This window comes from Oncorhynchus masou, chromosome 31, assembly GCF_036934945.1.
Source record: "Oncorhynchus masou masou isolate Uvic2021 chromosome 31, UVic_Omas_1.1, whole genome shotgun sequence".
Taxonomy (NCBI): domain Eukaryota; kingdom Metazoa; phylum Chordata; class Actinopteri; order Salmoniformes; family Salmonidae; genus Oncorhynchus; species Oncorhynchus masou.
Genome location: NC_088242.1, coordinates 45,751,619 through 45,779,540, shown reverse-complemented (window position 1 = coordinate 45,779,540; position 27,922 = coordinate 45,751,619). Strand labels below are relative to the sequence as shown.

Genomic DNA, 27,922 nt, shown 5'->3' with positions numbered 1-27,922 from the left:
GGGGTCATTGTCCATTTGGAAGACCCATTTGCCACCCAGCTTTAACTGATGCCTTGAGATGTTGCTTCAATATATCCACATAATTTTCCTTCTCATGATGACATCTATTTTGTGAAGTGCACCAGTCCATCCTGCAGCAAAGCACCCCCACAACATGATGCTGCCACTCCTGTGCTTCACGGTTGGGATGGTGTTTTTCGGCTTGCAAGCCTCTCCCTTTTTCCTCCAAACATAACGATGGTCATTATGGACAAACAGTTCTATTTTTGTTTCATCAGACCAGAGGACATTTCTCCCAAAATGTATGATCTTTGTCCCCATGTGCACTTGCAAACAGTAGTCTGGCTTTTTTATGGCAGTTTTGGAGCAGTGGCTTCTTCCTTGCTGAGCAGCCTTTCAGGTTATGTTGATATAGGACTTGTTTTACTATGGATATAGATATGTTTGTACCTGTGTCCTCCAGCTTCTTCACAAGGTCCTTTGCTGTTGTTCTGGGATTGATTTGCACTTTTCGCACCAAAGTATGTTCATCTCTAGGAGACAGAACATGTCTCCTTCCTGAGCGGTATGATGGCTGCGTGGTCCCATGGTGTTTAAACCTGCGTACTATTGTTTGTACAGATGAAAGTGGTACCTTCAGGCGTTTGGAAATTGCTCTCAAGGATGAACCAGAATTGTGGAGGTATTTTGGCTGATTTCTTTTGATTTTCCCATGATGTCAAGCAAAGAGGCACGGAGTTTGAAGGTAGGCCTTGAAATACATCCACATGTACACCTCCAATTGACTCAAATTAAGTAAATTAGCCTGTCAGAAGCTTCTAAAGCGATGACATCCTTTTCTGGAATTTCCCAAGCTGTTTAAAGGCACAGTCAACTTAGTGTATGTAAACTTCTGACACACTGTTATTGTGATACAGTGAATTACAAGTGAAATAATCTGTCTGTAAACAATTTTTGGAAAAATTACTTGTGTCATGCACAAAGTAGATGTCCTAACCGACTTGCCAAAACTATAGTTTGTTAACAAGAAATTTGTGGAGTGGTTAAAAAACGAGTTTTAATGACTCCAACCTAAGTGTATGTAAACTTCCAACTTCAACTGTATATAGCCTCCTTATTGTTATTTTATTGTGCTGCTATGTTTCCTTTAGTTTACTTAGCTTACTTTGTTTTACACATTAAGGTTGTGTTTAGCACATGTGACAAATTACATTTGATTTGACTTGGATGATCAGTGTCTTGTATCTATCTTTGCATTGAAAATGTGATTTCCCTTCTGCTAGGCTCAGAGCTTTTATAGAGAGTACAACTTCCGATCCCCTCCATTTGTGGATCTGGAGTCCTCTTCATAGATTTACCAGGCTCAAATAAATACAGTTTAGCACAAAGGCATTTCACTTGCTGTAAAGTCCAGAATGTGTTCCGAAGGACAGATTCCAGGTGAAGCCATTTTGAAAGATTGAAGTATCTGAAATTAATTTTGGGCTGCATGTTAGTCATGTTACAAACAGTAGGTAATGGTCTTTCAGATTTTGTTGTGGGGTACAACAATTAACCACAAATCTTAGTAAGCCTTTGAAATAATCAATATAATTTTTTACATTTCCATGGAAAAGTAGGTGAAAAAGTGTGGTTTATGGTCGGTCACAATTGTGACCGGTGGGATGATGGGATGTATACTGAACTAACATATTTCTCATATGCAGTCATGAAAATTCTTAAATATCCCAGCCCAGTCATTAACACATTTAAAACTCTGTCACTGGCAGTCCCCAGCATTGCTACTAGAATGCCCCATCACATTCTAGTGTGACTATTTTACATATCAAAAACCCCTATACAACACCGATATATGAATACTGAGAGCAAAGACAACAAAAAACATCAACGTATTACAACGTTGTTACTTTATTGTAACGTATTGAAACATCAATATTGTAACTTTATTGTAACATTTGAACTTGTACTTTAGTGCAATATTCATTGTAACATTGTCATTGTGACATCTGAGTGCAACATTCACTAACAACTGTATAGCAGTCGTGTCATTCATTCACATTGAACATAAAGCTAACATTTAGGATCGAGGTAGCCTGTAGAACATGCATTCAAGTAGAAGCCTACAAAAAAAATATATATTTATATATATGCATATATTATACACATAGGTAGTGCATTTGTCACAATGACAACATCTATGGAACCTGTGCATCATGATGATTGGTCAGTGGGAAGCTTTGTCATATCTTGCCTGATCTTCAACAGTAGTAGCAGTAGAGATCTCCTCCCGTGGCTCAGTGGTTACGTGCCAAACTTTTGCATAAGAGACTGTGCCACTATCCATGAGAAGGTGAGCAGGTTGATGGTCCCTCCCATAACATCTCTGTAAAATGAATGGCTGTTTACAAGTGCACTGTTGAGAGACCATGAAAAGATCGACCACCGTCACTTCTTAGACCTTATGGAGATATGGTATCTTCAAACCTGTAGGTTGTGAAGTTCAACACCACCCATTTTCTCATTTTATCAGTTGATGCATTTTGGTTGTGGGACTTTGTCAAAAGGCACATTGCTCCTTGTTCCTCTCTTGACAGAGGTCTCACTGTATTTCTTGTCTATGTTTGTTGCCACTGTGACAATGTTATTGTCTTTCTAACGGACCAGCAACTTGTATCCTTTGGTCAGAACCTCAGACGTTCCCCGAGGTAACTTCATGAAGTCCTTCTGTGGCTTGAATTGGACATCAAACAGACGATTTTGCCTCATCATTCCAGAACTCCCATATCCTCTTTTTGTCATTTCATCGAGGAGTGCAAGTGAAGTGAAGAGGTTGTTATGAAGGAACTTGCAACCTTGAGGCACCTGAGATTGCTCTGCAACACCAAGAACGACACTGGGTCCATGACCCAACCCAGTCTCAGGGAGGAGAGTGTGGGGTGGTGAGGGGTAGGTCATAATCACTGATAACATCCGATCCTCGTTTGCTAAGTCAAACGACACCGCTGGTTCTGCTCACACTGCCCTACCCTGTGCTCTGACCTCTTTCTCCCCTCTCTCTCCAGATGAAATCTCGCTTCTTGTGACGGCCGGCCGCCCAACAACCTGCCCGCTTGACCCTATCCCCTCCTCTCTTCTCCAGACCATTTCCGGAGACCTTCTCCCTTACCTCACCTCGCTCATCAACTCATCCCTGACCGCTGGCTACGTCCCTTCCGTCTTCAAGAGAGCGAGAGTTGCACCCCTTCTGAAAAAACCTACACTCGATCCCTCCGATGTCAACAACTACAGACCAGTATCCCTTCTTTCTTTTCTCTCCAAAACTCTTGAACGTGCCGTCCTTGGCCAGCTCTCCCGCTATCTCTCTCAGAATGACCTTCTTGATCCAAATCAGTCAGGTTTCAAGACTAGTCATTCAACTGAGACTGCTCTTCTCTGTATCACGGAGGCGCTCCGCACTGCTAAAGCTAACTCTCTCTCCTCTGCTCTCATCCTTCTAGACCTATCGGCTGCCTTCGATACTGTGAACCATCAGATCCTCCTCTCCACCCTCTCCGAGTTGGGCATCTCCGGCGCGGCCCACGCTTGGATTGCGTCCTACCTGACAGGTCGCTCCTACCAGGTGGCGTGGCGAGAATCTGTCTCCTCGCCACGCGCTCTCACCACTGGTGTCCCCCAGGGCTCTGTTCTAGGCCCTCTCCTATTCTCGCTATACACCAAGTCACTTGGCTCTGTCATAACCTCACATGGTCTCTCCTATCATTGCTATGCAGACGACACACAATTAATCTTCTCCTTTCCCCCTTCTGATGACCAGGTGGCGAATCGCATCTCTGCATGTCTGGCAGACATATCAGTGTGGATGACGGATCACCACCTCAAGCTGAACCTCGGCAAGACGGAGCTGCTCTTCCACCCGGGGAAGGACTGCCCGTTCCATGATCTCGCCATCACGGTTGACAACTCCATTGTGTCCTCCTCCCAGAGCGCTAAGAACCTTGGCGTGATCCTGGACAACACCCTGTCGTTCTCAACCAACATCAAGGCGGTGGCCCGTTCCTGTAGGTTCATGCTCTACAACATCCGCAGAGTACGACCCTGCCTCACACAGGAAGCGGCGCAAGTCCTAATCCAGGCACTTGTCATCTCCCGTCTGGATTACTGCAACTCGCTGTTGGCTGGGCTCCCTGCCTGTGCCATTAAACCCCTACAACTCATCCAGAACGCCGCAGCCCGTCTGGTGTTCAACCTTCCCAAGTTCTCTCACGTCACCCCGCTCCTCCGCTCTCTCCACTGGCTTCCAGTTGAAGCTCGCATCCGCTACAAGACCATGGTGCTTGCCTACGGAGCTGTGAGGGGAACGGCACCGCAGTACCTCCAGGCTCTGATCAGGCCCTACACCCAAACAAGGGCACTGCGTTCATCCACCTCTGGCCTGCTCGCCTCCCTACCACTGAGGAAGTACAGTTCCCGCTCAGCCCAGTCAAAACTGTTCGCTGCTCTGGCCCCCAATGGTGGAACAAACTCCCTCACGACGCCAGGACAGCGGAGTCAATCACCACCTTCCGGAGACACCTGAAACCCCACCTCTTCAAGGAATACCTAGGATAGGATAAAGTAATCCTTCTCACCCCCCTTAAATGATTTAGATGCACTATTGTAAAGTGGCTGTTCCACTGGATGTCAGAAGGTGAATTCACCAATTTGTAAGTCGCTCTGGATAAGAGCGTCTGCTAAATGACTTAAATGTAAAATGTATAACGTTGTTCCTGTCATGATCAGTTTGCATAGGTTCAGCATATACATTCAACAGCCTAGCTGGCAAATGACCTGTCTCCCCCTCATAGTCCATATCTGACCCATCGCTATCACAATCTCTGAGGGATAACTGCAATGTTGCACGCCTTGCCTGAGCAACAGATCCAGAACTTGACTCAAAGTAAAACTAAAAGAAAGAACAGAGCAGAAAGATAGGTAGAACAAGAACTATATAGGGTGTGCACTGTGTTATCCTGCCTGTCACTATTGTTGCCGTTAACATGTTTACTCATTCTATGACCACACTGAACAAAGTTGAGTAATTGCAAATTCATATATGAATACTAGACACCTTAAAGATGATGTGTACCAAAAATCTTTTTAACCTTTTTGGGGGGAGCTTTGATGCAGCCATCATCGTCTCATGGTGCAACCAGGAACTAAACAGCTCTGGTCATGTGAAAATGTACAAAATGTACAAACATATGGCGCTGCACATATTTAATTGACCCTTTATTATTTTAATATTCGCTAGAAATGCATCGATATATCAGTCAGTAAACGTTTTAGAGGCTTATAACTGGGAACGTTTTTTTCGGTCACTATTGTGACTGATGGGATTAAATAGGTTAAAATTAAGCGCAAATGAATTATAAATATGATCGTGTTTACAGTAGAGGGCAACATTACGCAGTGGCTTGTTCGAAAGTATAAAAAAACACACGCATGCGCCGTCAATTACCTATATTAAACTACAGTACGATAGGTGGCGTGTGTTCTAATGGTGACTATTTTTCTCTGAAATACTAGCTGGAGAGGAAGTAGCAGCAAATATGTTTTATATCTGTGGTAGCAGTTTACTTGTTGAATGACAAACTTTTTTGTGTGTTTTATTGCTCATTTGATTAAACAAATATTTACCTTGATATAGGATATCGTAATACATTCGTTAATACATTGCATTTGGACTGAGAGGAAATGCGGGACCGAACTAAGGAACTTGGCAATGTGAGTGTAAAAATAAAAACAGGCTAGCTAACCAATATCAATGAATATAGACGTTTATGCATGGTCAAATGCATAATGTGTAGCTATTTCATAGGGTAGTCTTTATCTGTTAGCTATTAGTGCTAGCTACATTGATTTAAATTGGCGAACCTAGCTAGTTTTTTGTAAACCTCGGATATCCAGCTAAATTAGCATAATTAAGATAGTCTAGAACCAAGGATGGGCCAGTGGCTAAACGTGTATTGAAAGTGCAATGCCGCACTCAATATGGGTTGCATGTTGGATTTACCTGTTAATGACGTAATGAATGTGTCCATTCTTTCCCTATTCTCTCTTCCTCACACACCAGACCGCAGAGGCGTCAGACGAGGATGAAGAGGGCAGGGCCCTTATGGTCAAACCGGGGATTTCTACAGTGAAGGAAGAGAAGGAGAATGATGCTTTTTTCAAGAAGGTGAAATCATGCAAATTAATTCAGGAGTTGAGACATATGTTTGCATTTTTATGGTGACTTGATGTCAGTTTCAATGTTATGATACTCTGCAGTACTTTTATCTTGGCTTGTGGATGCCAAGCACAGGAACAGTTTGTTGTGCCAACATAAACTATCATTCTAATGTGATCTGGCCAAAATAATGCCAAGTCAAAATCAGTAGCTTTTCTGTATGCCCTATGTACATGTTATGCGAACACAGTCATCTCGTCAGTGAGACACAGGGTGATGCGGAATTTGTCTCCTGGTCTTTTCTTAGTGCCCCAAAAAAACTAGTTTGCAGTTTAGCTTCTATTACATTTACCAGCCTGTTTATCCCTTCTCATCAGGTCCTAGAGATTCGAGGGGTAATGGAGATGCTTAAAAAGGTGGTCTCTGAACTTGAGAACAAACAGAAGACAGTGTTGGGTGTGGCACTGCCAGAGGACGGTCAGTAGAGCAACACTAACACACTAATATATACATAATATGATGTAGGAGTTATTATATGATATGCATAGAATATTGCATTTCCACGGTAACAGAATGAGGGTGGGTATGATTTGTGGAACGTTCCAACAGGAATCTGTTCTCGAAACTTTGTAAATAACAAGGTTGCCAACAACGCATACAATGTTGTATAGCGGCAGAATAAGATACCGGGTAGGGAGTGGGCAATTTCATTGAGTTTGTCACTCAACACGTTTATTTCCCGAAAAATGTCTGTCTTCACTCTGTTAGCCTATGGACAAACATTAAGAATAATCTATGTGGTGGGTTGATGCCCAGCTAATTAGCTAGGTCAATAGATCATTCTCCTTTGTATGCGTTGTTTGTTGGCAACCTTGTACTTTACAACGTTTTTGGAACAGATTCCTGTTGGAACGTTCCACAAATTCTCCCCACCCACAGAATGACACTGAGACTAAGATTTTTTTACTTTAAATGTATACCAAACAAAAAACATTGATTGCAAATTTAAACAAACCATACAACTCAATGCACAAGGACTACTTTGAACAATTTCCACTGGGAATTTAACAGAAACACATTTACTCAAAAAAACAGTGCAGATGTTATGTTTTGTAACAGGTAGATCTGTGATGGAAACGGGAAGTTTCGGTGCAATTTTATAAATGGCAACACGTTATTTGTCTGTTCGACAAATGGATCTTTTTATATTGGTAAAATTAATTATGTGAGAAATGGCAGAAACACCATTTTATGCGCAAATATTGATTATTATAACCATCCTATTGAAGTAAAATTGGAGTCACGAGATGATATGGTGCATGGTTCACCCACTATGGCCTGGGAAAGCATGCAATTTATTAGGCTACAGGTGAAATAAATGATGAAATTCACAGAGTGGTGAAAGTGCACTGTGATTAGCTTGATGCGCTTTTCCAATAGATTTCAAGGGTCTTATTCTGATGTCATGGTGATTTGATGCTTGACTGCCGTTTTGAAAAAAATAATCTCATGTAGACTAACCTACTCGCACTGTATCTGCGAGCTGGCTAGAGCGCACGCGGCAAGACCGGAGTAGGCACATTTGCTTTTTGTGACTATCGGTAGAATTGAAAATGTGATGGAAACACATTGAACTTTAGATTTTTATTCGGTACATGAAAACTTAATTGAAAATGGACATTTTGTGTGTGCTATGTCATCGCATACAGATTTTTATCCGCAACAAGTCAGTTTGGTGGAAACGCACCATTGGTGGGGAAATGCGCATATTTTATTTATGCTGATTTTAGAATATTCGCATGACAATCTGTCGCCAATTGGATAGAAACCTAGCTACTTTTAGAAAAAAGTTTGGTCCAAATCAGATTTATTTATTTATTTAATATTATATGAATCCTATAAATTAAAATAGCCAATTTGGGTGCTATCAATTAGCTTAATTTTTCAGAGCTCAAATTATATTTCAATAAAATATTGTTGCAGGAATGCTAATCTTATCTGTTTTCTAACTACAGAAATGATATCAGAACAATCTGAGATGGTGGGTGTCATGGCTTGATGATATGACATGGAACAACCCTACCGAATGACGCAGCTATCTAAGGCACTGCATTTCAGCGCTAGAGATGTCACTACAGACCCTGGTTCGATCCCGGGCTGTATCACAACTGGCCGTGATTGGGAGTCCCATAGGGTGGAGCACAATTGACCTAGCGTCGTCCAGGTTAGGGGAGGGTTTGGCCGGGGTAGTCCGTCATTGTAAAATAAGAAATTGTTCGTAACTGATTTGCCTAGTTAAATAAAATAAAATACTATGAATTCTCACTGTAGCTAATTCAGTTGCAGTCATTGTTACAGATTTTTTTTGGTCGATTTGGGAACAGAATGCCACGTTTTTAATAACTTCATAAATCATAAACCAAATTCTTATCAGTTAAAACATTTTATACAACAGGTGGTTTGAATTTCCCATTGTTGTTTAGTATATCATGGGCAGGATAGACTAACATTCATAAAAAGTGCCATCATTTGTCATTACCTAGCATCACACTACTATTACTTTTACAGATCCAGTGTCTCATCGGCTCAATCATGCAATTTAGAAACTTGATCTCCTGTAAAAAGCATCAAGACATTATCTCTGACATTTGCAACATTGTTGCAATACAGACAGTCAGATTTTCTCAGCCAGTCGAGATCATGATTCAGCATCATTTGTATGGATACACAAAGAAATGTAAAGAAATGAACAAGTAAAACGAAACGCAGTTAGTTTGTAGTCTTTCCAGCCGACATGCTGACCAGACCGGTCGCGTGCGTGAGCGTCGCAAAATATATTTAGAAATCTATGTTATTCAATTATTTCACCCGCACTGCTCGCGCACGCCAACGAGCGTCTGCGTTGCCAAGGGCTAAAATAGAAATCCTTTCTATTTCTGACGCAGAACACGCTGAAAATCCTGCCTCTCCCATCTCCTCATTGGTTTATAGAAGCAGGTACCCTACAGGCTGAGGGATTTGTTACTCTGCCTGTTGACAGTAAATAAAAGGTGAGGTCGTAACGTTTCTTTGTTGTTCAGGTATGAAAAGGGAACTCCAAACCCTTCGGGAAGAGATCAAAACAATGGCAATGCAGATCCAGAAGAAACTGAACAGTGAGTATTCTAAACTGAAATTATATGGTGAGATATTGACTAATGATCACAGGTGATTCGGTGGCCCCAGTGGATAAACCTGAATACAGAAATATCTGACCGATTGTTATTTATTTATTTTTTTACAGCCATTGAACCCAAAAAAGGGGATGATGATGGGAAATACGTTCCCATAAACCTAAGGATGCAGAGAGCACAAGTGAGGCTTCTATATAATTAATAAAGTCTTCCAATATACTGTAGGCTGACATTAATTTAACACTTCCATCTCTCTCTTTCTCTAGCATGGTGTCTTGTCTCGAGAGTTTGTGGAGTTGATGGACCACTGTAACACCATCCAGGCTTCTTACAGAGATCGCAACGTGGAGAGGATACAAAGGCAGCTCAGAATAAGTAAGGCTGAATGTCATCTGTTACTGTTATCATACTACTGATCAGAAAGTGATTTCAACACCATGGATTTTTATCTTCTGAATTCAAGACGACAATGTAGAAGTTCATTTACAAAGGTGATTTCATGTGAAAATGAAATATACCCAAAAGCATCAACTGTTGTTATATCCCTCCAGCGGGCACCAATGTTACAGATGAGGAGTTGGACGGTATGCTTGAAAGTGGACAGACTGATGTTTTCACACAGAATGTGAGTATGACTGACTGACTGACTTAAATTAACCACAATTCATGATTCACGATGAGACCACCTGCTGGCAATCCCACAACATTATTCTCTTCCTTTTTTTGTTGCGTAATTTTCTGTTAACTGACTTTTCAGGCTCTGTGTTTTTCTGATATAGCAGAATGACCAAAAAACATAGAAATTGCATTGTCTAGTTAAGCTCTTTAGTGTTTGGGACAAAGACAAATGCATATACAGTGCCTTCAGAAAGTATTCAACCCCCTTTGTGTTATTCCACATGTTACAGCTTGAATTTAAAATTGATTGAATTGAGATTTTGTATCACTGATATACACACAATTCCCCATAATGCCAGTGGAATTTTATTATTAGAAATGTTTACACATTTCTTTTTCTTTTTTAACTGAAACATCTTAACATCTTAAGTCAATAAGTATTCAGCCCCTTTGTTATGGCAAGCTTAAATAATTTAATGTGAAAATGTGCTTAACAAGTCACATAAGTTGCATGGACTTTTGAATGACTTGCCCATCTCTGTACCCTACACATACACTTATCTGTAAGGTCACTCAGACACTGAATAACCCTTTGAGAAGTTATTAATTACGCTTTGGATAGTGATGAGAAGTTTGGCTGTTTTTAATGACTCATATTTTCAACTCGTTCAGTCAAAAGAACAAATCTTTAGACTATGTTCATTTGAGTCAGTAATGCCCAGAGCATGCAGAACCCCCTACTGGCAAACAATGGAACTGAAAAACCAGCTTCATGAGGAATGCTTTTCCAACGTTCTTGAAGGAGTTCCCACATATGCTAAGCACTTGTTGGCTGCTTTTACTTCACTCTGCGCTCCAACTCATCCCAAACCATCTCAATTGGGTTAAGGTCGGGTGATTGTGGAGGCCAGCTCATCTGATGCAGCACTCTATCACTCTTTGGTCAAATAGCCCTTACACAGCCTGGAGGTGTGTTATGGGTCATTGTCCTGTTGAATAACAAATGATAGTCCCACGTGCAAACCGGATGGGATGGTGTATTGCTGCAGAATGCTGTGATAACCATGCTGGTTAAGTGTGCCTGGAATTCTAAATAAATCACAGATAGTGTCACCAGCAAAGCGCCATCACACCTCCTCCTTCATCGTTAGAACCACACATGCAGAGATCATCTGTTCACCTACTCTGCGTCTCACAAAGACATGGCAGTTGGAACCAAAAATTTCAAAAGAACAGATTTCCACTGGTCTGATGTCCATTGCTCGTGTTTCTTCTTATTGGTGTCCTTTTGGTAGTGGTTTCTTTGCAGCAATTCAACCATGAAAGCCTGATTTCACTCAGTGTCCTCTGAAAAGTTGAGATGTGTCTGTTACTTTAACTCCGTGAAGCATTTATTTGGGCTGCAATTTCTGAGGCTGGTAACTCTAATAAACTTCTCCTCTGCAGCAGATGTAACTCTGGGTCTTCCTTTCCTGTGGCAGTCCTCATGAGAACCAGTTTCATCATAGCGCTTGATGGTTTTTGCGACTGCACTTGAAGAAACTTTCAAAGTTCTTGAAATTTTCCAGATTGACTGACCTTCAGGTCTTAAAGTACTGATAGACTGTCATTTCGCTCATTTGAGCCGTTCTTGCCATAATATGAACTGGGTCTTTTAACAAATAGGGTTATCTTCTGTATACCACCCCTACCTTAACACAACTGATCCCTGGTCCCTGGTTTCACTGCCACTTTTTCCAGTTACCGCTTTTTGTCCCTGGTTTCACTGCCACTTTTTCCATTTTACTGCTTTTTGTCCCTGGTTTCACTGCCACTTTTTCCAGTTACTGCAGAAATGAGCCCCATTTTCTCAACACAGTGGAGGCAGGATATTTGTCCACCTGATAAAGCATGTATCAAAAATGTCATTACTAATTTTTGACAATGTGTAGTTACTGCTCTTTTGCTTGGTAGGGAAGTATTTACCTGCGTGCTTATGACAGACAGTTGGTGGTCGGCGCATGTCTCTGGAGCTGCTGAGCCGGAGGAGCGTGTATTAATCCTGCTGTTGGACTCGTTGCGGCCAGCAATAGTAAGTTAGGTCAAACATCCAACTAAAATGAACAAATCACTCAGGAAAACGAATCATGACTTGAGTCAGTGAAGAGTAGTTCAAAAAGAACGAATCGTTAGCGAACTGCACATCACTAATAGTGTATTAATACACCCAGACACTACAAATATACAGGCATACTTCCTAACTTAGTTGCTAGAGAGGAAGAAAACCGCTTAGGGATTTCACCATGAGGCCAATTTTTTTTTTTTTAGGAGAACTTGAGTATGGATCAACAACATTGTAGTTACTCTACAATATTAACCTAAATGACAGTGAAAAGAAGGAATCCTATACAGAATACAAATATTCAAAAACATGAATTCTGTTTGCAATAAAGAACTTAAGTAATATTGCAAAAAATGTGGCAAAGAAACAAAACAAAGCTTTTGTCTTTTATACATTTGCTAGGGGCAAATCCAACACAATACGGTCTACCACTATTCATATTTTCATGCATGGTGGTGGCTGCATGATGTTAGGTGTAATTGTCATCGATAATGACTGTAGGTTTTCAGGATAAAAATAAAATGAATAGAGCTAAGCACAGGCAAAATCCTAGTGGACAACCTGATTGTCTACTTTCCAACACAGACTGGGGGACCAATACACCTTTCAGCAGGACAATAACCTAAAACAGAAGGCCAACTATACATACTCGAGTTGCTTACCAAGACTGCATTCAATGTTCCTGAGTGGCCTAGTTAAAGTTTTAACTTAAATTGGCTTGAAAATATATGGCAAGAATTGAAAATGGCTGTCTGGCAATGATCAACAACCAACTTTTTTTTTTTTTTTTTTTTACGGCTAATATTGTACGGTGTGCAAAACTTTTAGAGACTAACCCAAAAAAGACACAGCTGTAATTGCTGCCAAAGATGATTCTAACACTCAGGGGTTGAATATTAATCTACTCAAGATATGTTTCATTACTTTTTCAAATTAATTCTTCTTCCACTGAAGAGTTTTGTGTAAATCTTTGACCAAAAAAATTACCGATCAATCCAACTTTGTAACAACACAATGTGGAAAAGGTCAAAGGGGTTGAATACTTTCTGAAGGCACTTGGGAGTAAAATGACATTTGTTTTAAGACACTCTTGTTTGCTTGCATTGGACTACAGGTTTGGATTTGGTAAGCACTCATTGCAATGCCTGTGTCTGGGGACATTCTTAGAAATCTGTATAGTCACCATAGTTGTGAAAGAGAACCCCATAGATGGAACCCTTTGGCCACCCTTGCTTTAGTGTGATTATAGCTGTTTCAGTTCAAGCATAGTTGATGTTCTCTTGACTAGATGTTAAGTTTTATGAGCAGTTAAATAGACACTTGTCATTATTTCTCAGACATTTTGTCAGGTTCTAAAGAACCTGATTGTAACATTTACTCTCTCCTTCCTGTAGATCCTGATTGACGCTAAAGCCACTAAGCAGGCACTGAATGAGATTGAGTCCCGGCATGACGAGATCCTTAAACTGGAAAGGAGCATTAACGACCTGCATGACATGTTCCGGTACCTGGCCATGGAGGTGGAGGCTCAGGTAAGACTGTCATACCACAGGAGGACAAACTGGAGCCCTATTACCTTTCTTACCCAAGTGTGCACTTGTTAACTCCCTGTCAAAGGTTTAAAAGCTTTGGATTGGTGCAAGCATGGGCAGAATCCATTTTTCAAATTCTATTTCCCACACCAGTACAAGTGCACACACTTTGGGGAGGAAGGAGAAATGGGCTTTGGAGACTTGTTACTGAGAAAGTTGGTTGGCAAAATACCTTTTTAGTGAAGCGTTTGCTGAATTGACAAACTGTTGTTCTGTTATGCAGGGGGAGATGGTCAACCGCATTGAAGCCAACATCATCAATTCAACTAGCTATGTGGAAAAGGCAGTGGTAAACACTGCGAAGGCTGCCACCTACCAAAACAAAGCACGCAAGGTAGGAATTAATTTTAAGGTTGTGCCAATTATTGGACAGGTTAGCTAATGAACATTGATACTACCTTTCTATCGCTCTCTTCCTCTACAGAAGAAGATATGGATTGCGTTATGCTGTGCCATTCTCCTCCTCATTTTAGCAATCTCATTGGCTATCAGCTTCTCCTGAGATCCTGATGTGAGTTCTCTCGTAGTTAGCAAAAATAGCCATATTTCAACATTAATTTACTGAAATACAAAACTATGAACCATTTATGAATACATTGACCTAATCAAATCAACTTATTTTGTACTTTTTTGAAATTCTTCCTTGCAGTGTCATCTTCCTCTAACCCACTTCTGCCCTGGGACCTTGAAGAGAAGTCCTGTCTTATTGATATCACTGACCTCTTAACTATCGATACCCTGGCACAGACCGGGAGGCACACATGCACAAACAGCCATTGTCTCATGCTCATAGGTTAACTGCCCCACTTTCAGCAAAAGGCAATGCTGAAGTTTTTTTTTGGCTCTCTGTGGTGCTTCAATGGCACCCTAAATGAAAATGTGTGGACAACTCCGTTACTTACTCAACTTGTTGGAACCATACGTGTCCCCAAGGAAGAACGCAGTATTTGAACCGACACTGACAAGGTGCTGATCAGATTTGCTCAGGAAAACTAAAGTGCTAAAGTGATTCTTATTGTATTAGTCTTGTATTAGTACAAAGCGGGAAAAAAAAGCGCTTATGGCTTCTTGTTTTTAAATGCAGATCTAGAATAATATAATTATCGCCAATGTATTATTTGGTGAGTAATTAAGACGTGCAGTTATCAAATTTGAAAGGTGTCAGAAATGAGTTCCATGTGACTCTTTTATAAAGAATTGGCACTTGAAATGTCTCTCCCATTAGGAGAATGTGGTCTAAGCATGTCCTATTCACTTCAGTATTTATTTATAATTTTAATATTATGGAAGCTGCTATGTTTAGTCTTGCCACAGTAATAGGAACCCTTATAATTAGGGGAAAAAAGGCACCATAACTAACATTTTCTTGTGTTTGCAGACATCTAAGGGCTCTGTCTGAGATCATGGAGTATAGTAGCGCACTACCTTATTTTAAAGAAGGGATGGAATCTATTCTGTAATTATTCAATGCTCTTCTGCTTCAAGAACTCTAACCATTTTATATCAGATTTGTTTTTCAAACCGTAAAGAGATCAGCCATGGTACTTTACCCTAGCCTTAATTCTCTGTGCCCACTAGCTCCTCCCTATGAAGTGACAAGAGGAGCTAAATACTTGTACAGTATTTGGCGAAGGGAGAAACGGGATGAGTGAGGAGAGCTGTGAAGTACATTGTTACTGTATATTATGTGGCTGTTGAATTTTGTATCAAACGTTCAGCAATTTTAATTTAAAAAAATGAAATGGGTTTAACTGTTGCCCAGATTAAAGTTAGCAGAGTATAGTTTGTCTCCGTGCCTTTTTCTGCTACTGCTGCATATATTCTGAGGGAAACAGTCCTCAGATATTGTAGGGGGGACATCTTGCGCATTTAAAATGTAACATTTTCTAGTACTGTATATGTTCTCAGTACATCAAATCTGATGGCTATTAAAGACATGGCTACATAAGCAAATCCCTGACGGACAAAGATTTATGGTACACTGAACAAAAATAAACTCAACATATAAAGTGTTGGTCCCATGTGCTAAAATAAAAAATCCCATAAGCACAAAAAGCTTCTCAAATTGTGCACAATTTGTTTACATCCCTCCTTTGCCAAGATAATTCATCCACCTGACAGGTGTGCATTTCAATAAGCTAATTAAACAGCATGTTCAATTAAAGGTGCACCTTGTGCAGAGGCCACTAAAATGTACAGTTGTCACAACACGATGTCTCAAGTTGAGGGAGCGTGCAATTGGCATGCTGACTGCAGGAATGTCCACCAGATAATTCAAAGTAAATTTCCCTACCATAAACTGCCTCCGTTGTTTTAGATAATTTGGCAGACCTCACAACCACAGACCAGCCCAGAACCTCCACATCCGGCTTCTTCACCTGCAGGATCGTGTATGGGTACTTCTGTCTGTAATAAAGCCCTTGTGGAGAAAAAACTCATTCTGATTGGCTGGGCCTGGCTGCCAAGTGAGTATGCCGTTGCCCTCCGAGGCACAGCCATGATGTGAAATCCATAAATTGGGGCCTAATGAATTTTTCAATTGACTGATTTCCTTACGCAACTCAGAAAAATCTTTGCAGGTTGCATTTATATTTTTGTTCAGTATACATTTGCCCCATATGCCTACATTCCAACTAGCAATATTAATATTACAACAAATCCTGCATGACACCTAATGAGATGTATAATACAAGCACCGTGCACAAACACATTTCCACTTTAGTCATTTAGCAGATGCTGTTTTCCATAAATTAGTCAGTTGATTCAACTAAGGTAGGTAGTAAGACATCCAAAAAACCCAATACATTTTTGGTCTTTTTATTCAACTCATTGTCTATTAATCTTTCAAGTAAAACGATGTGGAATTACAAGGGAACAGAGGAATGTAACAAATGAAAGACATCAAGATAAGACCATTACCATATTCCACCCACCCATTCACTCAAAACAGCACCCTGCCCAAAAATAGCTTTTCCAAATGCAAGTCCTCAAAGTAAATTGACAATATATAGAGCCACCTGGAACTGTACCAGTGTTTTATTCACATGTTTTGTCCAAGTACTTACATGAAAGAGGTGCAATGAAGAAATTACAATAGTAAAAAATGATATAGAATTTGATAGCACTGATGCATAGGGTGCTTTACTTGTGATTTACAGAAGGTGGATTTTTTAAATATTTTTTTTTGTACTAATGACGACACCCCAACGTCAGGTACTTGACAAGGCAAACTGGGATCTCCGTCCACCTGCTCGGCCTAATAGGCACTCATTTTATTCACATGGATTCAATCCCCTTTTAGATCAACTTCATGACGTTGACCATAATGTCTGACTGACTTTGGAAAGGTGAGGAGAATTAAATCAAAGTTCTGCTCCTGTTTCTGCATTGCCAGTAAGCAAAATAAGTACTATCTTCAAGATGCAGAAGCTCAAGAAAGACAGACATATTTAGAGCTTGAAAGATGCATTGTGTGAGGTACCAGGAACATAGTATTTTGATTGAAATTGATGTAATAAAAATACTACACAATGATGCACTCAAATTATGCTGAGGACAACATGTCTGATGTGTAAATAAAAAAATGCAGTCTGGATTTAAAAAGGTGGGCAGAAAATCACAAGATAGGGAGGCCCAAGCAAAGACCAACTCCAGCATAGTGCAGCAAAGATCACATTTACAGATCTGCTCTCTTCCCATTTCCCTGGAAGAAACCATAAAATATCCATCACTTATCAACTGACTGGAAACAGAACAGTTGACAATATGTCCAGAACCCAACTGTCTAAAACCTTCATCTTACGATACAACTGTCACTCACAAGCTTATTTTGAATCAATAACCCTGGCAGCGAATAAACTCTGTACATAGGGCACAATTTAAACCTCTCTCGGACACATACATCTCTTAGTATTCCAGTCTTTTTAAATGTTTTACAGTACATAGTGTGAACTAACAATTTACTCACTCGCAACAAAGTCCCCGCAATCAAGTCACTGTCTGCATGAAGTGACACCTTCAGGACTAGCAACACCTCACCTCTGGAATGGCACTACCATGGTGCCACCTTTCTCTTTGCACACAGTCTGGCATCCCTGAGCCTTTCCCCCAGTTGATGATGGCTGAACTGGAGAGGAGACCAGCTTTAATGTGGGTTGGGGGGAGAGGGGTCCAAGAGGGAGAGAGGTCACTGACCTGCACAACACTCATTGTTCTGCTCTGGTCTGTCAGTGTAGACAAAGCAGCAACTTAGAGGTCATTTCTCCTCTGTTACAACCTACCCCTCTATTTTTCCAGTCAGAATCCCTCACTCCTCATCTCTAGTCCTCCCATCATGTCTTGTTGTGTTGGGCGGAGGAGGAGCGGGTGTTAGCGGCTGGTGTGCGGGCCTGAGCCGCTGCCATAGCAGCCACGCTGCGCAGCACCCTGTCCGGGGTGCCCTCTCCCGAGCCGGCGTTCCCTTCCTGGGAAAGCCTCTCCCGCTTCTGGGCGTGCCTCTCCTTTCTTTCCTTCCGGGTCTCCCTCCCACGGCCCTCTCCCTCATTCCTGTGGCTGCGCCTCCTGCCCCTCTCGGTGCTGCGTTCACGTTCACTGCCGGAGGAGGGTGCTCGTGAGTGGTTGCGCCTGGGCCCGGTGCTCTGGGAGCTGAGGCTACTGCTGCTGCTCTGGCTCCTGCTGCTGCCTCCACCACCATCGCTACTCATGCTGCTGCATGCACTGTGGCCCCTGGACAAGCGCGTCTCCCGCTCACCCTCCTCCTTTCCCTCGGAGGGCTTCTTTTCCTTCTCCTCCTTTTTGCTCCCCCTCTTGCTGTTCGTCTCCAAGGCCGGGACGAGGGGACCAGGGCACTGGCGGGTGGAACGCGCAGCGGTGCGGCTTGACTGGGTTGGGGTTGTCTTGCTGCTTCCTACTTTGTTGTTGCAGTTGGTTGGCGGAGTGGCAGGTGCACTTTTAGACTTGGACTTCTGGTTCTTGTCAGAGGAAGCAGGAGAAGTGGCATTCTGCCCACTGGTCTTAGCCGCAGGGTCTTTCCTGCTGCCAGGGGTGTCGATCCTGCCTCGCATGGCAAGGAGTTTGGCTGCCGCGTTCAGAGCTGAACACCTCTTCCCTAGGACCTCTGGCTGGCTCGAGGGCACACTGTTGGACTGGGGTTTTCTCTCTGGAGTGGGCTGAGGAACAGAAGATTTCCGGGTGACTCTCACTGAGGATGTCTGGCTGCCAGACTCATCAGTACCGGTGTTGTTGGACACATTCCTGCCCACACGTTCAGAGCTCCTGGCGGGTCTTCCATCCCCCTCGGTCTCCTGTCGGCTCTGGGCTGAGTGGGTGAGGAGGCACTCCTTCTTGGTTTCAGAGTCTGAAGAGGAGGACCTGGACTGCTTCCTCTGAGTTGCATTGGTGAAATCTTTCTCTGTCTTTCCCTCCCCCTTCTCTGGGTCAGAGGAAACCTCCCTTCGCATCTTCTTGGCAGGTGCCCTCTTCTCTGCACCCTTCTTGTGTTGGGCTGACCGTGTGGGAGTGGATGTGGAACACACCGAGGAAGGAGAGGAGGAGCGCACAGACTCTTGACTGCTCTGGCGACTGAGAGGCCTCTTCTTGCTGGTGGCTCTGTCATCGCCGATGCTCTCCTCTACCTTCTGGTTATCAGTTTCTTCTGGCCGAGGAGCCACTGGGGCCTCTGGGACAGTGTCTTTGGCTTCAGAATTCTCCACTTTCCTCTTTTTCGGTTGAGAGTCACTAATCTCCTCTTCTCCATCCTCTTCTACCTCCATGTCTGTTATCTTCTCGGAGTCTCTGTTATGGGCAGTCTCCACTGGAGCAGGCTCCAAAGCCTGGTTCTCGGTGACAGCCACAGCAGTGGAGATGTTGGACGTAACAGGAATTTGGGCTCGGGGGGGTACTTCTGTTGAACTTGGAGTGGATATCTGGGTGTGGATTTTGGTGGTGATGGGTACTTGGGAAGGGGTGGGGTTTGGTGTTGTGGTAGTGGCTGCAGTAACAGTGGTGACAGTTCTGGTTGTGGTTGCTGTGGGGATGGTGTTGAGAATTGGAACAGAGATTGTGGTGATCGTGGTAGGGACTGGTGTGTGGGTTGGTTTGACGGTTGTGGTAGGACCTGGTGTAGCAGTTGATGTGATGGTTGATGTGGGGGTGATTTTGGTATAAGTTGTTATGGAGGTTGTGGCAGGAGCTGCTGTAACGGTGGTGACAATTCTGGTTGAGGCTGCTGTGGGGATAGTGTTGGGAATTGGAACAGAGGTTGTGTTGATCATGGTAGGGACTGGTGTGTGGGTTGGTTTGACATTTGTGACCGTTGTGGTAGGGTCTGGTGTAGCAGTTGACGTGATGGTTGGCGTAGGGCCTGGTGTGGGGGTTGTGGTGGTGATTTTGGTTGAAGTTGGTATGGAGGTTGTGGCTGGAGCTGCTGCTGCGGCTGTGGTTGGGGCTGGTGTAACGGTGGTGACAATTCTGGGTGGGGCCGGTGTGGAAATTGTGGTTAGATTTGCGATTGAGGTTGTGGTGGGTTTACTAAATGTTGGTAGATTAGTTGTGACAACTGTGGTAGGGACCGGAGTAAGGGTTGGTTTCACATGTGTGAATGTTGGTGTGGAGGTGCTGGTTGGAGTAGAGGCTGATGTGGCAATTTTTGGGATTTGGGCTAGAGCTGGAGTAGGGATAGAGATTTGGGCAAGGGGAGGAGTGGAAATCTTGTTGGGGGTAGGGGTGAAGATTTGTGTGGCAGTTGTTGTGGAGATTGATGGAGAAGTGGAGACTGGCGGTGAAGTGGTGACTCTAGGTCTTGAAGTGAGGAATTGGGCCAGTGTTGAAGTGAGGACTGCGGTTGGAATTCGGATGGGACCAGAGGTTGACCTTGAGGCATGACCAAAGGTCATCCTCGATGTGGATACTGTGTGTGAGCTTAGGGTGGAAACTGTGGGTGAGCTTGAGGCAGGAACAGAGGTTGAGTTTGAGGTGGAGATAGAGATTGGAATTGAGGTGGGAACTTGAGTTCGGCTTGGCGCAGGAATAGCAGTTATGGTAAGGACTTGAGCTGGGTTTGTCGCAAGGACAGCAGTTGGGGTGGTGGTAGGGAACTCAGTCTTAGTGTCTGCTTTTAATGTTGCGGTGGAGTCTTCAGCTTTGGTAGACGGAGAGGCTTGGCTGGTGCAGACAGCAGAGGTGGCCACAGTTTGAGGCTTAGTGGGTGCAGACTGGGCTAGTGGCTCTGTGTCTGCAGCAGCAGTGTCAGACAGGGAACGAGCTTGGCTGGTGATGCTGGCAGTGAGGGCGTTTGAGTTCTTTCCTGCACCCACTGCATTGTTGCACCCAAAGTTTTTGCGGGGACGACCTCTCTTGCGTTTTGCGGAGAAGGGGGGGCTCCCCTCCTCACTTGGTAAGTTAGGGTGGGGAGGGGATAGATGCTCTGGCTGGGGTTCCACCACCCTGAGGGGAGTCTTGGGGGGTCGGCCCCTCTTCCGTTTCAACGGCGGGGTCGAGTTAGCAACATTAGTGCCCGAGGACGCGGTGCCTTCATTTCCTGGCTGAGTGTCCATTTTCCTGTGGTAGTTCCCTCCTCTCCCTCGGCCCAGACCCTGCTCTCCTAACTGGGCCGCCACGCGAGACTCACTCTCAAGCCGCCGCCGCACCGGCAGGTTCCTCAGCACCGGCATGTCAGGGGAGTGGTGGGGTGGGGAGTAAGGAGGGTAGTTTCTGGCAGGATGGGTGTGTCTTAAAAGGTCCTCTGGGAGGTTGGTGATCTTTGAGGAGTATTTTGAGGCCGTCCCTTTATCTTTCTCTTTGGGGGACTGGTTGGTTTTGTCAGGGACCTGGGATGTAGCGTCTCCACTTGGCACATCTGAGCCTCGGCCCGACTCTGCATGCTCCAGCTCCTCTGATGAGCCTCCTCCTGTTCCGCTGCCTCTCCTCCTCTTCCTGGGCTCCTTGTCCTCCACCACTGTCACCAGGCGACCAGGGAGCTTCCGCAGGACCTTGGCCGATGGGGAATGTTCCGGGAGGCCTAGCAGGACCTCCCCGTCGGCTGACTGGCGCTTGCGTGGCGACCGGGAGAGAGAGCACACCAAGGGGGGAGACAGGGACTTCTGGTCCCTGCTGTCATAATCCCTGGCCTGGGCAGAGTATGACTGGTGGTCCACCGGACACATGGAATCCGAGGAGACACACTCTCCCTGCTCCCTCCTGGGTGACTCAGTGTCCAACTCCCCTGTTTGTGTCAGTGGTTTCCCAGCTGGAGGACTGGTGGCAGTGGAAGGCACTGAACTGGAGTGGGACTGGGTCCGGAGAAGTGGCGCTGCCGCCCCGGATATGAGACTGGAGTCTCGAGGAGAGGCCGTGGTTGTTGCTGCAGGTTTGGTAGATTCCTGGAGCCTTGATGAGGTGGTGTGGACCCTTGGGTGCTCTGTGTGAGCCGGGGTGGTGGTGTCTTTGGTCCCCCCTCGTCCTCTCAGAGCAGAGCGGAGTCTTTCAGGCACTTCTCTGGGGGTGGGGGTTGGGGTGTCGGGCTCTGGGGAGGCCGTGGTCCCTCGGAGCCTGCCGCTGGTCCTGGTGGAGGGGGCGCCTTTCTCTTTGTGTTTGCGTGGGCGGCGGCCAGATCCGGGAGTGGAGGGCTCCTCTACTGGCTGTGATGAGAAGTCCTCGACGTCGTTGTCTGAGGAGCCTGCTTGCAGCTTCAGGCCCTCCTCCTTTGCCTGGTCCAGCCCCTTCCTGGCAGCCTCGACCTGCTCCTGTAAACACAGAGCAGAGAGATGGGCAGTCGCTAGTGATTTTTATTTTAACTCAGGTCTGTAATAGGGTGAACCAAGTAAACATGGACACATGTCAAGCTCTCTTAAATGCACTGAGAAATAGCAATCTTACCTCGGCTTGCTTTAATTCCTCCTTGCACACATCCTCCAGTGAATCCTCTAGGAAGTTCATAGCATAGCGTTCTATAGGAGTTAGCTGAGACGTGGGGGAAAAAGACAGGCGGTCAGAGTTGCTCCACATCGTCAAATAACAGATGGGATAGGCCAAAAACAGGGATATTGAGCAACAATCACCTGCTCCACAAGAGCCGCTATTTCCTGCTCGGCCTTGGAGAGCTCCTCTTCTTCTGGGTCCCTCCCTTCACCAGCTTCGTCCAATGGGATGGCCTCGTTGAACTCTGCCAGTTCAGCTACCTGCTCTGCTTTGGCTTGGGAGGCGGCCACTATGTCCTCCTCATCCTCGGCACGACACAGGGCCTGTGGCAGAGAGAGAAAATTAGTTTATGGGAACAGTGCCACCTGGAGTAAGATGTTCGCTGACTTAAAAAACACAATCATTTGACCTCTAATAATCAAGTTTATTCATTCTATTTTCAAAGCTTGTTCGTATGGAGTCCGTGCTGATCCAAACACTCAGGTGCTAGTCTCTGGGTCTCTTCCAGACTCCTGCTGCTGTATGTTGTGGTATAAACAGGTTTCTATGGTCTGAGAGACACCTGCTCTGAACACACCAGTAAACCTCCTATACATCCTGTTATTGCCAGTGTGTTGGTTGTGACTGACCTGCTCCAGGATGGTGGTGCTCTGTTTGTTGACAGTCTCCTCTTCCTCAGGCTGGGGCACAGAGAGCTCCACGATCATCTCCTTCTTCTCCCCCTCCGTCACATCAAATAGTTCCCTGATGGTTTGCTGAGAGGAGAAAGAGGAGCGTAGTTCGTTTTTGAACTGCCCTCAAGTCAGAGCAAATGGACGACGTCAAAGACCAGTGTCAGTGGAGACGTACCTGTCTGAAGAAAGCAGTGGTGAAGTTGCCTCCTTCGATCGCCATGTCTCCCAGCATCCTCTTCTGGTTGGCCTTCTTCAGGATGTTCTCCTCCACCGTGCGCTCACTGATCAGCCTGGAAGGGGGTGGGGGGGGAGAATAGTCATACCAGACGTTCAACACATTGTCATACCTTCGGAGTCGAAGTACGCGGACAGCTCATGCTGTTTCTGGAGACTTTCAGGGGAGGGTTTCAACTGGGCACCTGTAGATGTGGACGTCGCGGGTCTGTCCGATGCGGTGGCAGCGGTCCTGGGCCTGGGCGTCCATGGTGGGGTTCCAGTCACTGTCGTAGAACACCACCGTGTCGGCGCCCGTGAGGTTCACCCCCACGCCGCCGCTACGCGTGGACAGGATGAAGCAGAAGATGCGGCGGTCAGCGTTGAAGCGATCCATCAGGGACTGAGAGGGAGAGAAAGATGTATGATGGACACAGGAGAAAACAAATGTTTTTGGTTTTCAACCGACAGCACCCGCAGTTTCAGCACAGTGTTGAACTCCGAGTCAATTCCATTCAACACAAGAAACCGAATAGACGGAAAATTCCTTCGGGAATGGAATTGACTCCTACTGACAGTTGCTGAAGACCAACACAACAACAGAATCCCATAGAGCTCAGGAGTCACAGCGCCACTCACCTGTCTCTGCTCAACACGGGTGCTGCCGTCCAGGCGAAGGTAGATGTGCCCATGGTAGCCAAGGAACTGCTCCAGCACGTCCAGCATGCGGGTCATCTGGGTGAAAATGAGCACGCGGTGTTGGCCCTCCTTCAGCCGTCGCAGCAGAGTGTGGAGCGTCTGCAGCTTACCTGCACACACACACACACCACAGTGTTATTGTCCAAAGGCTGTATTGAGTTAAAAGCACTTTTCCCACCCTCAGACAAATGCCTCATTGTCTTCAACTGAAAGACACGCTGCTCTGGAGAACTGAACCCAGAGACACAGAACCCGAGCCTGACCCAGTGAACCCAGAGAGACTGTGTCCCGTTCCGACTCATCATCATTGAAGTAACAACACTTCTAGTTAACACAGTGGCTTTTGGTGTCATGGTGTGTGCAAACACACAGCCAAACTGATGGGAGGCGTCGGAGTTCAAATTCCTCAACAAATGCCAAGCTAAAACAAGATAAGTTTCCTAAAAGACTGCATGGTCAATCCAATGTCTGCAATGGCCTGACCACATTTGCTGCAATGCTGCCCCCGCAGAAGTCAGAGCATTCATTTATCTTGCGATCTTTTAGCAAGCTTTCATACGCATACAATAAATTGGTCTGCACCGCACCACTCGTAGTTATTCAGTTCTAACAACTTCTAAATGTTATGCAGCAAAAAGTCAAACATACTGAGCAAAAATATAAAAAGCAACAATTTCAAAGATTTCACAGTTCATTAAGGAAAATCAGTCATTAGGCCCAAATCTATGGATTTTACATGACTGGGCAGGGGTGCAGCCATGGGTGGGCATAGGCCATAGGCCCCCCTTAGACAATCCCACAGGTGAAAAAGACAGATGTGGAGGTCCTGGGCAGGTGTGTTTACAGCTCTGGTGGATATTCCTGCAGTCAGCGAGCCAATTGCACGCTTCCCAAAAACATTAGACATCTGTGGCAATGTGTTGTGTGACAAACATGCACATTTAAAGTGGCCTTTTATTGTCCCCAGCACAAGGTGCACCTGTGTAATGATCATGCTGTTTAATTAGCTTCTTGATATGCCACACCTGCCAGGTGGATGGATTATCTTTGCAAAGGAGAAAAGCTCACTCACAGGGATATAAAATGTGCACAAAATTGAGAAATAAGCTTTTTGTGCGTGTGGAAAATTTCAGGGATTTTTTATCTTATTTTCAGCTCATGAAACATGGGACCAAAACTTCAGTTATGTTTTCCAGTGTATATCCATATCGGACTTTATTAACCACATTGTGGGTTTGTTACTATACATCAAAATCACCATGACGGACCTAAGAAATATCAACTATGTTAGATCAGATTTGTTGAATGTGCGCCAATCCAGCGTCTTTCTACCACACTGCATTCCATCGACCTTTTTAACATTTAACATTAACATTTAAGTCATTTAGCAGACGCTCTTATCCAGAGCGACTTACAAATTGGTGAATTCACCTTCTGACATCCAGTGGAACAGCCACTTTACAATAGTGGAACAGCCACTTTTACCACATCTATCCCCATTATCTCCCAATCGCTTTCCAGAAGTTCAAACTCCTTTTCCTGTCTTGGAAATCCCTACACGAGGTATCATAAAGACATTTTTATTTGTGAACTTGTTCTGATAGCCTTTCGTCAAAGTTCTCCATGTTTGTTGTCAAGAAAGTGAGTTTGTGTTTACACAGGATGCACCAGCCCCAACTATTGTTCTAAGCTGACATATGGAATTGTTTTAAGATGGATCATTTAGCCATTTGATTTAGAATTTTAAGACCCCTTTAGGTATCCACAAAAAAATAGAAAACAATTATTTAATAAAACACATTCTTAAATGTCAAAAAAAGACAGTAAAAAAATGTCATAAGGAATAAGGTTTTGAAGTGTCTGTTCGATATCTAGAAAATATGAGATAGCTCAGAAAATACATAAATATTATTTTGTTACACATTTTGAACCACTTTAGGGTAGGAACAAAACTACCTCCACACTGCCATTGATTTTTTAAAACCTGAAACGGTTACTTTTAGACAAGTCCCGTGACAATTGTGGGGGGTCATAGATCATAACGGAGAACACCATCGAGTTCCACAGTGGGATTACATTAGTTTGTAAACCAAACGGTTCGGATGCGTCCAAACAAGTTGGTACATCAATGGTACCGACTTCAGACGAGTTCCCTTGCGCTTGAGACCACCCTAGAGTCTCCCCTTTCCATAGAGTGTTCATTTTTTAACTCTTATATTTTTTTAGATTGACGCACTGGTGTGTCAATCGACTCTAGGGTGTTAAGTCCTATAGAACAAACAAGTGTGATGTCTGAGGAGTGGGGCCTCACCGCAGTCGTACTGGATCAGCCTCAGGTCAGGGAAGTGGGTCCTCATGTTGCACTGGATGCGGTGCAGACTTCGTGTGAGCGGGGCCACCTGGGAAGAGAGCAGCGAGGTGAACATGGCCTGCTTGTGGCTCAGAGATGGAGGGGGGTGGCAGCTGTGCATGGTGATGGTCGGAGCCTCCACCGGTGGAATCACAAACGTAAACCTGGAGGAGTAGGAAAAAGAATCAGGTAGGCATCACAAGAAAGATAAACAGAAAGTGTTTGAAAACAGACTCACCGGATTTAACTAATGAAGGGCTTGGTGATTTGTTTTTTTTTGTTTTTTTCAACAGGTGTTAGTGAAGGGCTAGAACCAAAATCTAGACTGTCTTGTGATTCCAGACAGTGGAAAGCAGCAGTCAGTTTGTTACCTTTCTATCACATCTTTGAGCAGCTGCAGCCTGTCCTCAGTGGTGTGGATGGCCTCCCTCAGGGCGCGGCTTTGGTCCCAGTAGTCCACGGTGCTGTTGGACTGGGCGAACAAGCAAGCGGTGTGGCCCGAGCGGCCCCACTGACCCAGGGCCCTGGGAGCCGGAGCAGGGCAGGGGCCCGGGAGGAAGGTGAGGAAGTCCAGCACCTCATGGCCGTACACGGGCTTGGCGTTGCAGTGCAGGTCATTGATCCGGATGATTTGGGCCAGGCGGCTGTCTCGCTGCTTCTTGCGGCTGTCTGCCAGCCATGACTGACAGGGAGGAAAGGAACAGTTTGTCAGTTGATAAGACAGAAACAATTAAAGAGGAGCTCCAAAGGACTGAAAACAACCTTGTTCTTTTTTTTACCTCCCGTTTTGGACTCAACGCGTCAATGTATGGCTCATACATGAATAATAAACCATCTGCAGTTCTCTCCCAGCGGCAAAAGGCACAGAATCATTATATTTTTACTTGGCATAATTTAGTGCATGAGAGACACGCTCGTTCATGTAGTGAGTGAGCGCACTGAAATGAGTGGGATTGCCTTGTTACATGCACTTAACATTAGTTATTCTGATCACAGCAAAAACACTTCAATCACATCCTTGCATCATTCTCTTTCAATAGGCTACATTTATCTGGAAACCAAGCAGAAAATGATGTGCGCCATTGATGGTAATGTAGCCAAACAAATACATTAGAAGACAATTGTCAAACTAATCAAAAACACCATGTGTCTCCTAAATGCTGCCGCCTGTATATTTTGTTTGAATTGTGGAATATATTGCGGGAATCACAGGCACAAACACAACTCTCGAGAAATGTATACTGCAAATTTCACCTCCTTCAAAAAATAAATAAAGTACCTTTCTGTTTTACAACCATCCATCCAAATCAAATAATTCCATGCCATCTGTCCTTATAAACATGCAGACAGGTATTCATTCCATGATATGCAACAATCC

General features: G+C 44.4%; 2 protein-coding genes across 3 annotated transcripts in view; one reads left to right on the top strand and one right to left on the bottom strand.

Annotated features, from left to right (window-relative positions):
* The first annotated feature begins 5,510 nt into the window (after positions 1-5,510).
* On the top strand, positions 5,511-15,474 carry LOC135524013 (syntaxin-4-like). Of its 2 annotated transcripts, XM_064951119.1 has the most exons (12): positions 5,511-5,539; positions 5,687-5,763; positions 6,113-6,217; positions 6,586-6,685; positions 9,289-9,363; positions 9,492-9,562; positions 9,648-9,756; positions 9,933-10,006; positions 13,495-13,632; positions 13,916-14,026; positions 14,117-14,203; positions 14,342-15,474. In XM_064951119.1, the coding sequence occupies exons 2-11, from the start codon at positions 5,734-5,736 to the stop codon at positions 14,192-14,194; spliced, it is 891 nt and encodes a 296-aa protein (XP_064807191.1). In that variant the 5' UTR covers positions 5,511-5,539; positions 5,687-5,733; the 3' UTR covers positions 14,195-14,203; positions 14,342-15,474. The 2 variants fall into 2 exon arrangements, with proteins under 2 accessions (XP_064807191.1, XP_064807190.1); XM_064951118.1 differs by lacking the exon at positions 5,511-5,539 and having other exon boundaries at positions 5,547-5,763.
* A 1,019-nt stretch (positions 15,475-16,493) lies between these two features.
* Positions 16,494-27,922, bottom strand: part of LOC135524011 (helicase SRCAP-like) — a 29,814-nt gene continuing 18,385 nt past the window's right edge. The window contains exons 24-32 of the mRNA XM_064951117.1: positions 26,916-27,226; positions 26,506-26,708; positions 24,135-24,304; positions 23,702-23,898; positions 23,458-23,572; positions 23,238-23,363; positions 22,749-22,931; positions 22,567-22,650; positions 16,494-22,433 (exon numbers count right to left, since the gene is read on the bottom strand). Coding sequence (XP_064807189.1) covers positions 18,024-22,433; positions 22,567-22,650; positions 22,749-22,931; positions 23,238-23,363; positions 23,458-23,572; positions 23,702-23,898; positions 24,135-24,304; positions 26,506-26,708; positions 26,916-27,226 — 5,799 coding nt within the window. The 3' untranslated portion in view covers positions 16,494-18,023. The remainder of the gene's footprint in view (positions 22,434-22,566; positions 22,651-22,748; positions 22,932-23,237; positions 23,364-23,457; positions 23,573-23,701; positions 23,899-24,134; positions 24,305-26,505; positions 26,709-26,915; positions 27,227-27,922) is intronic.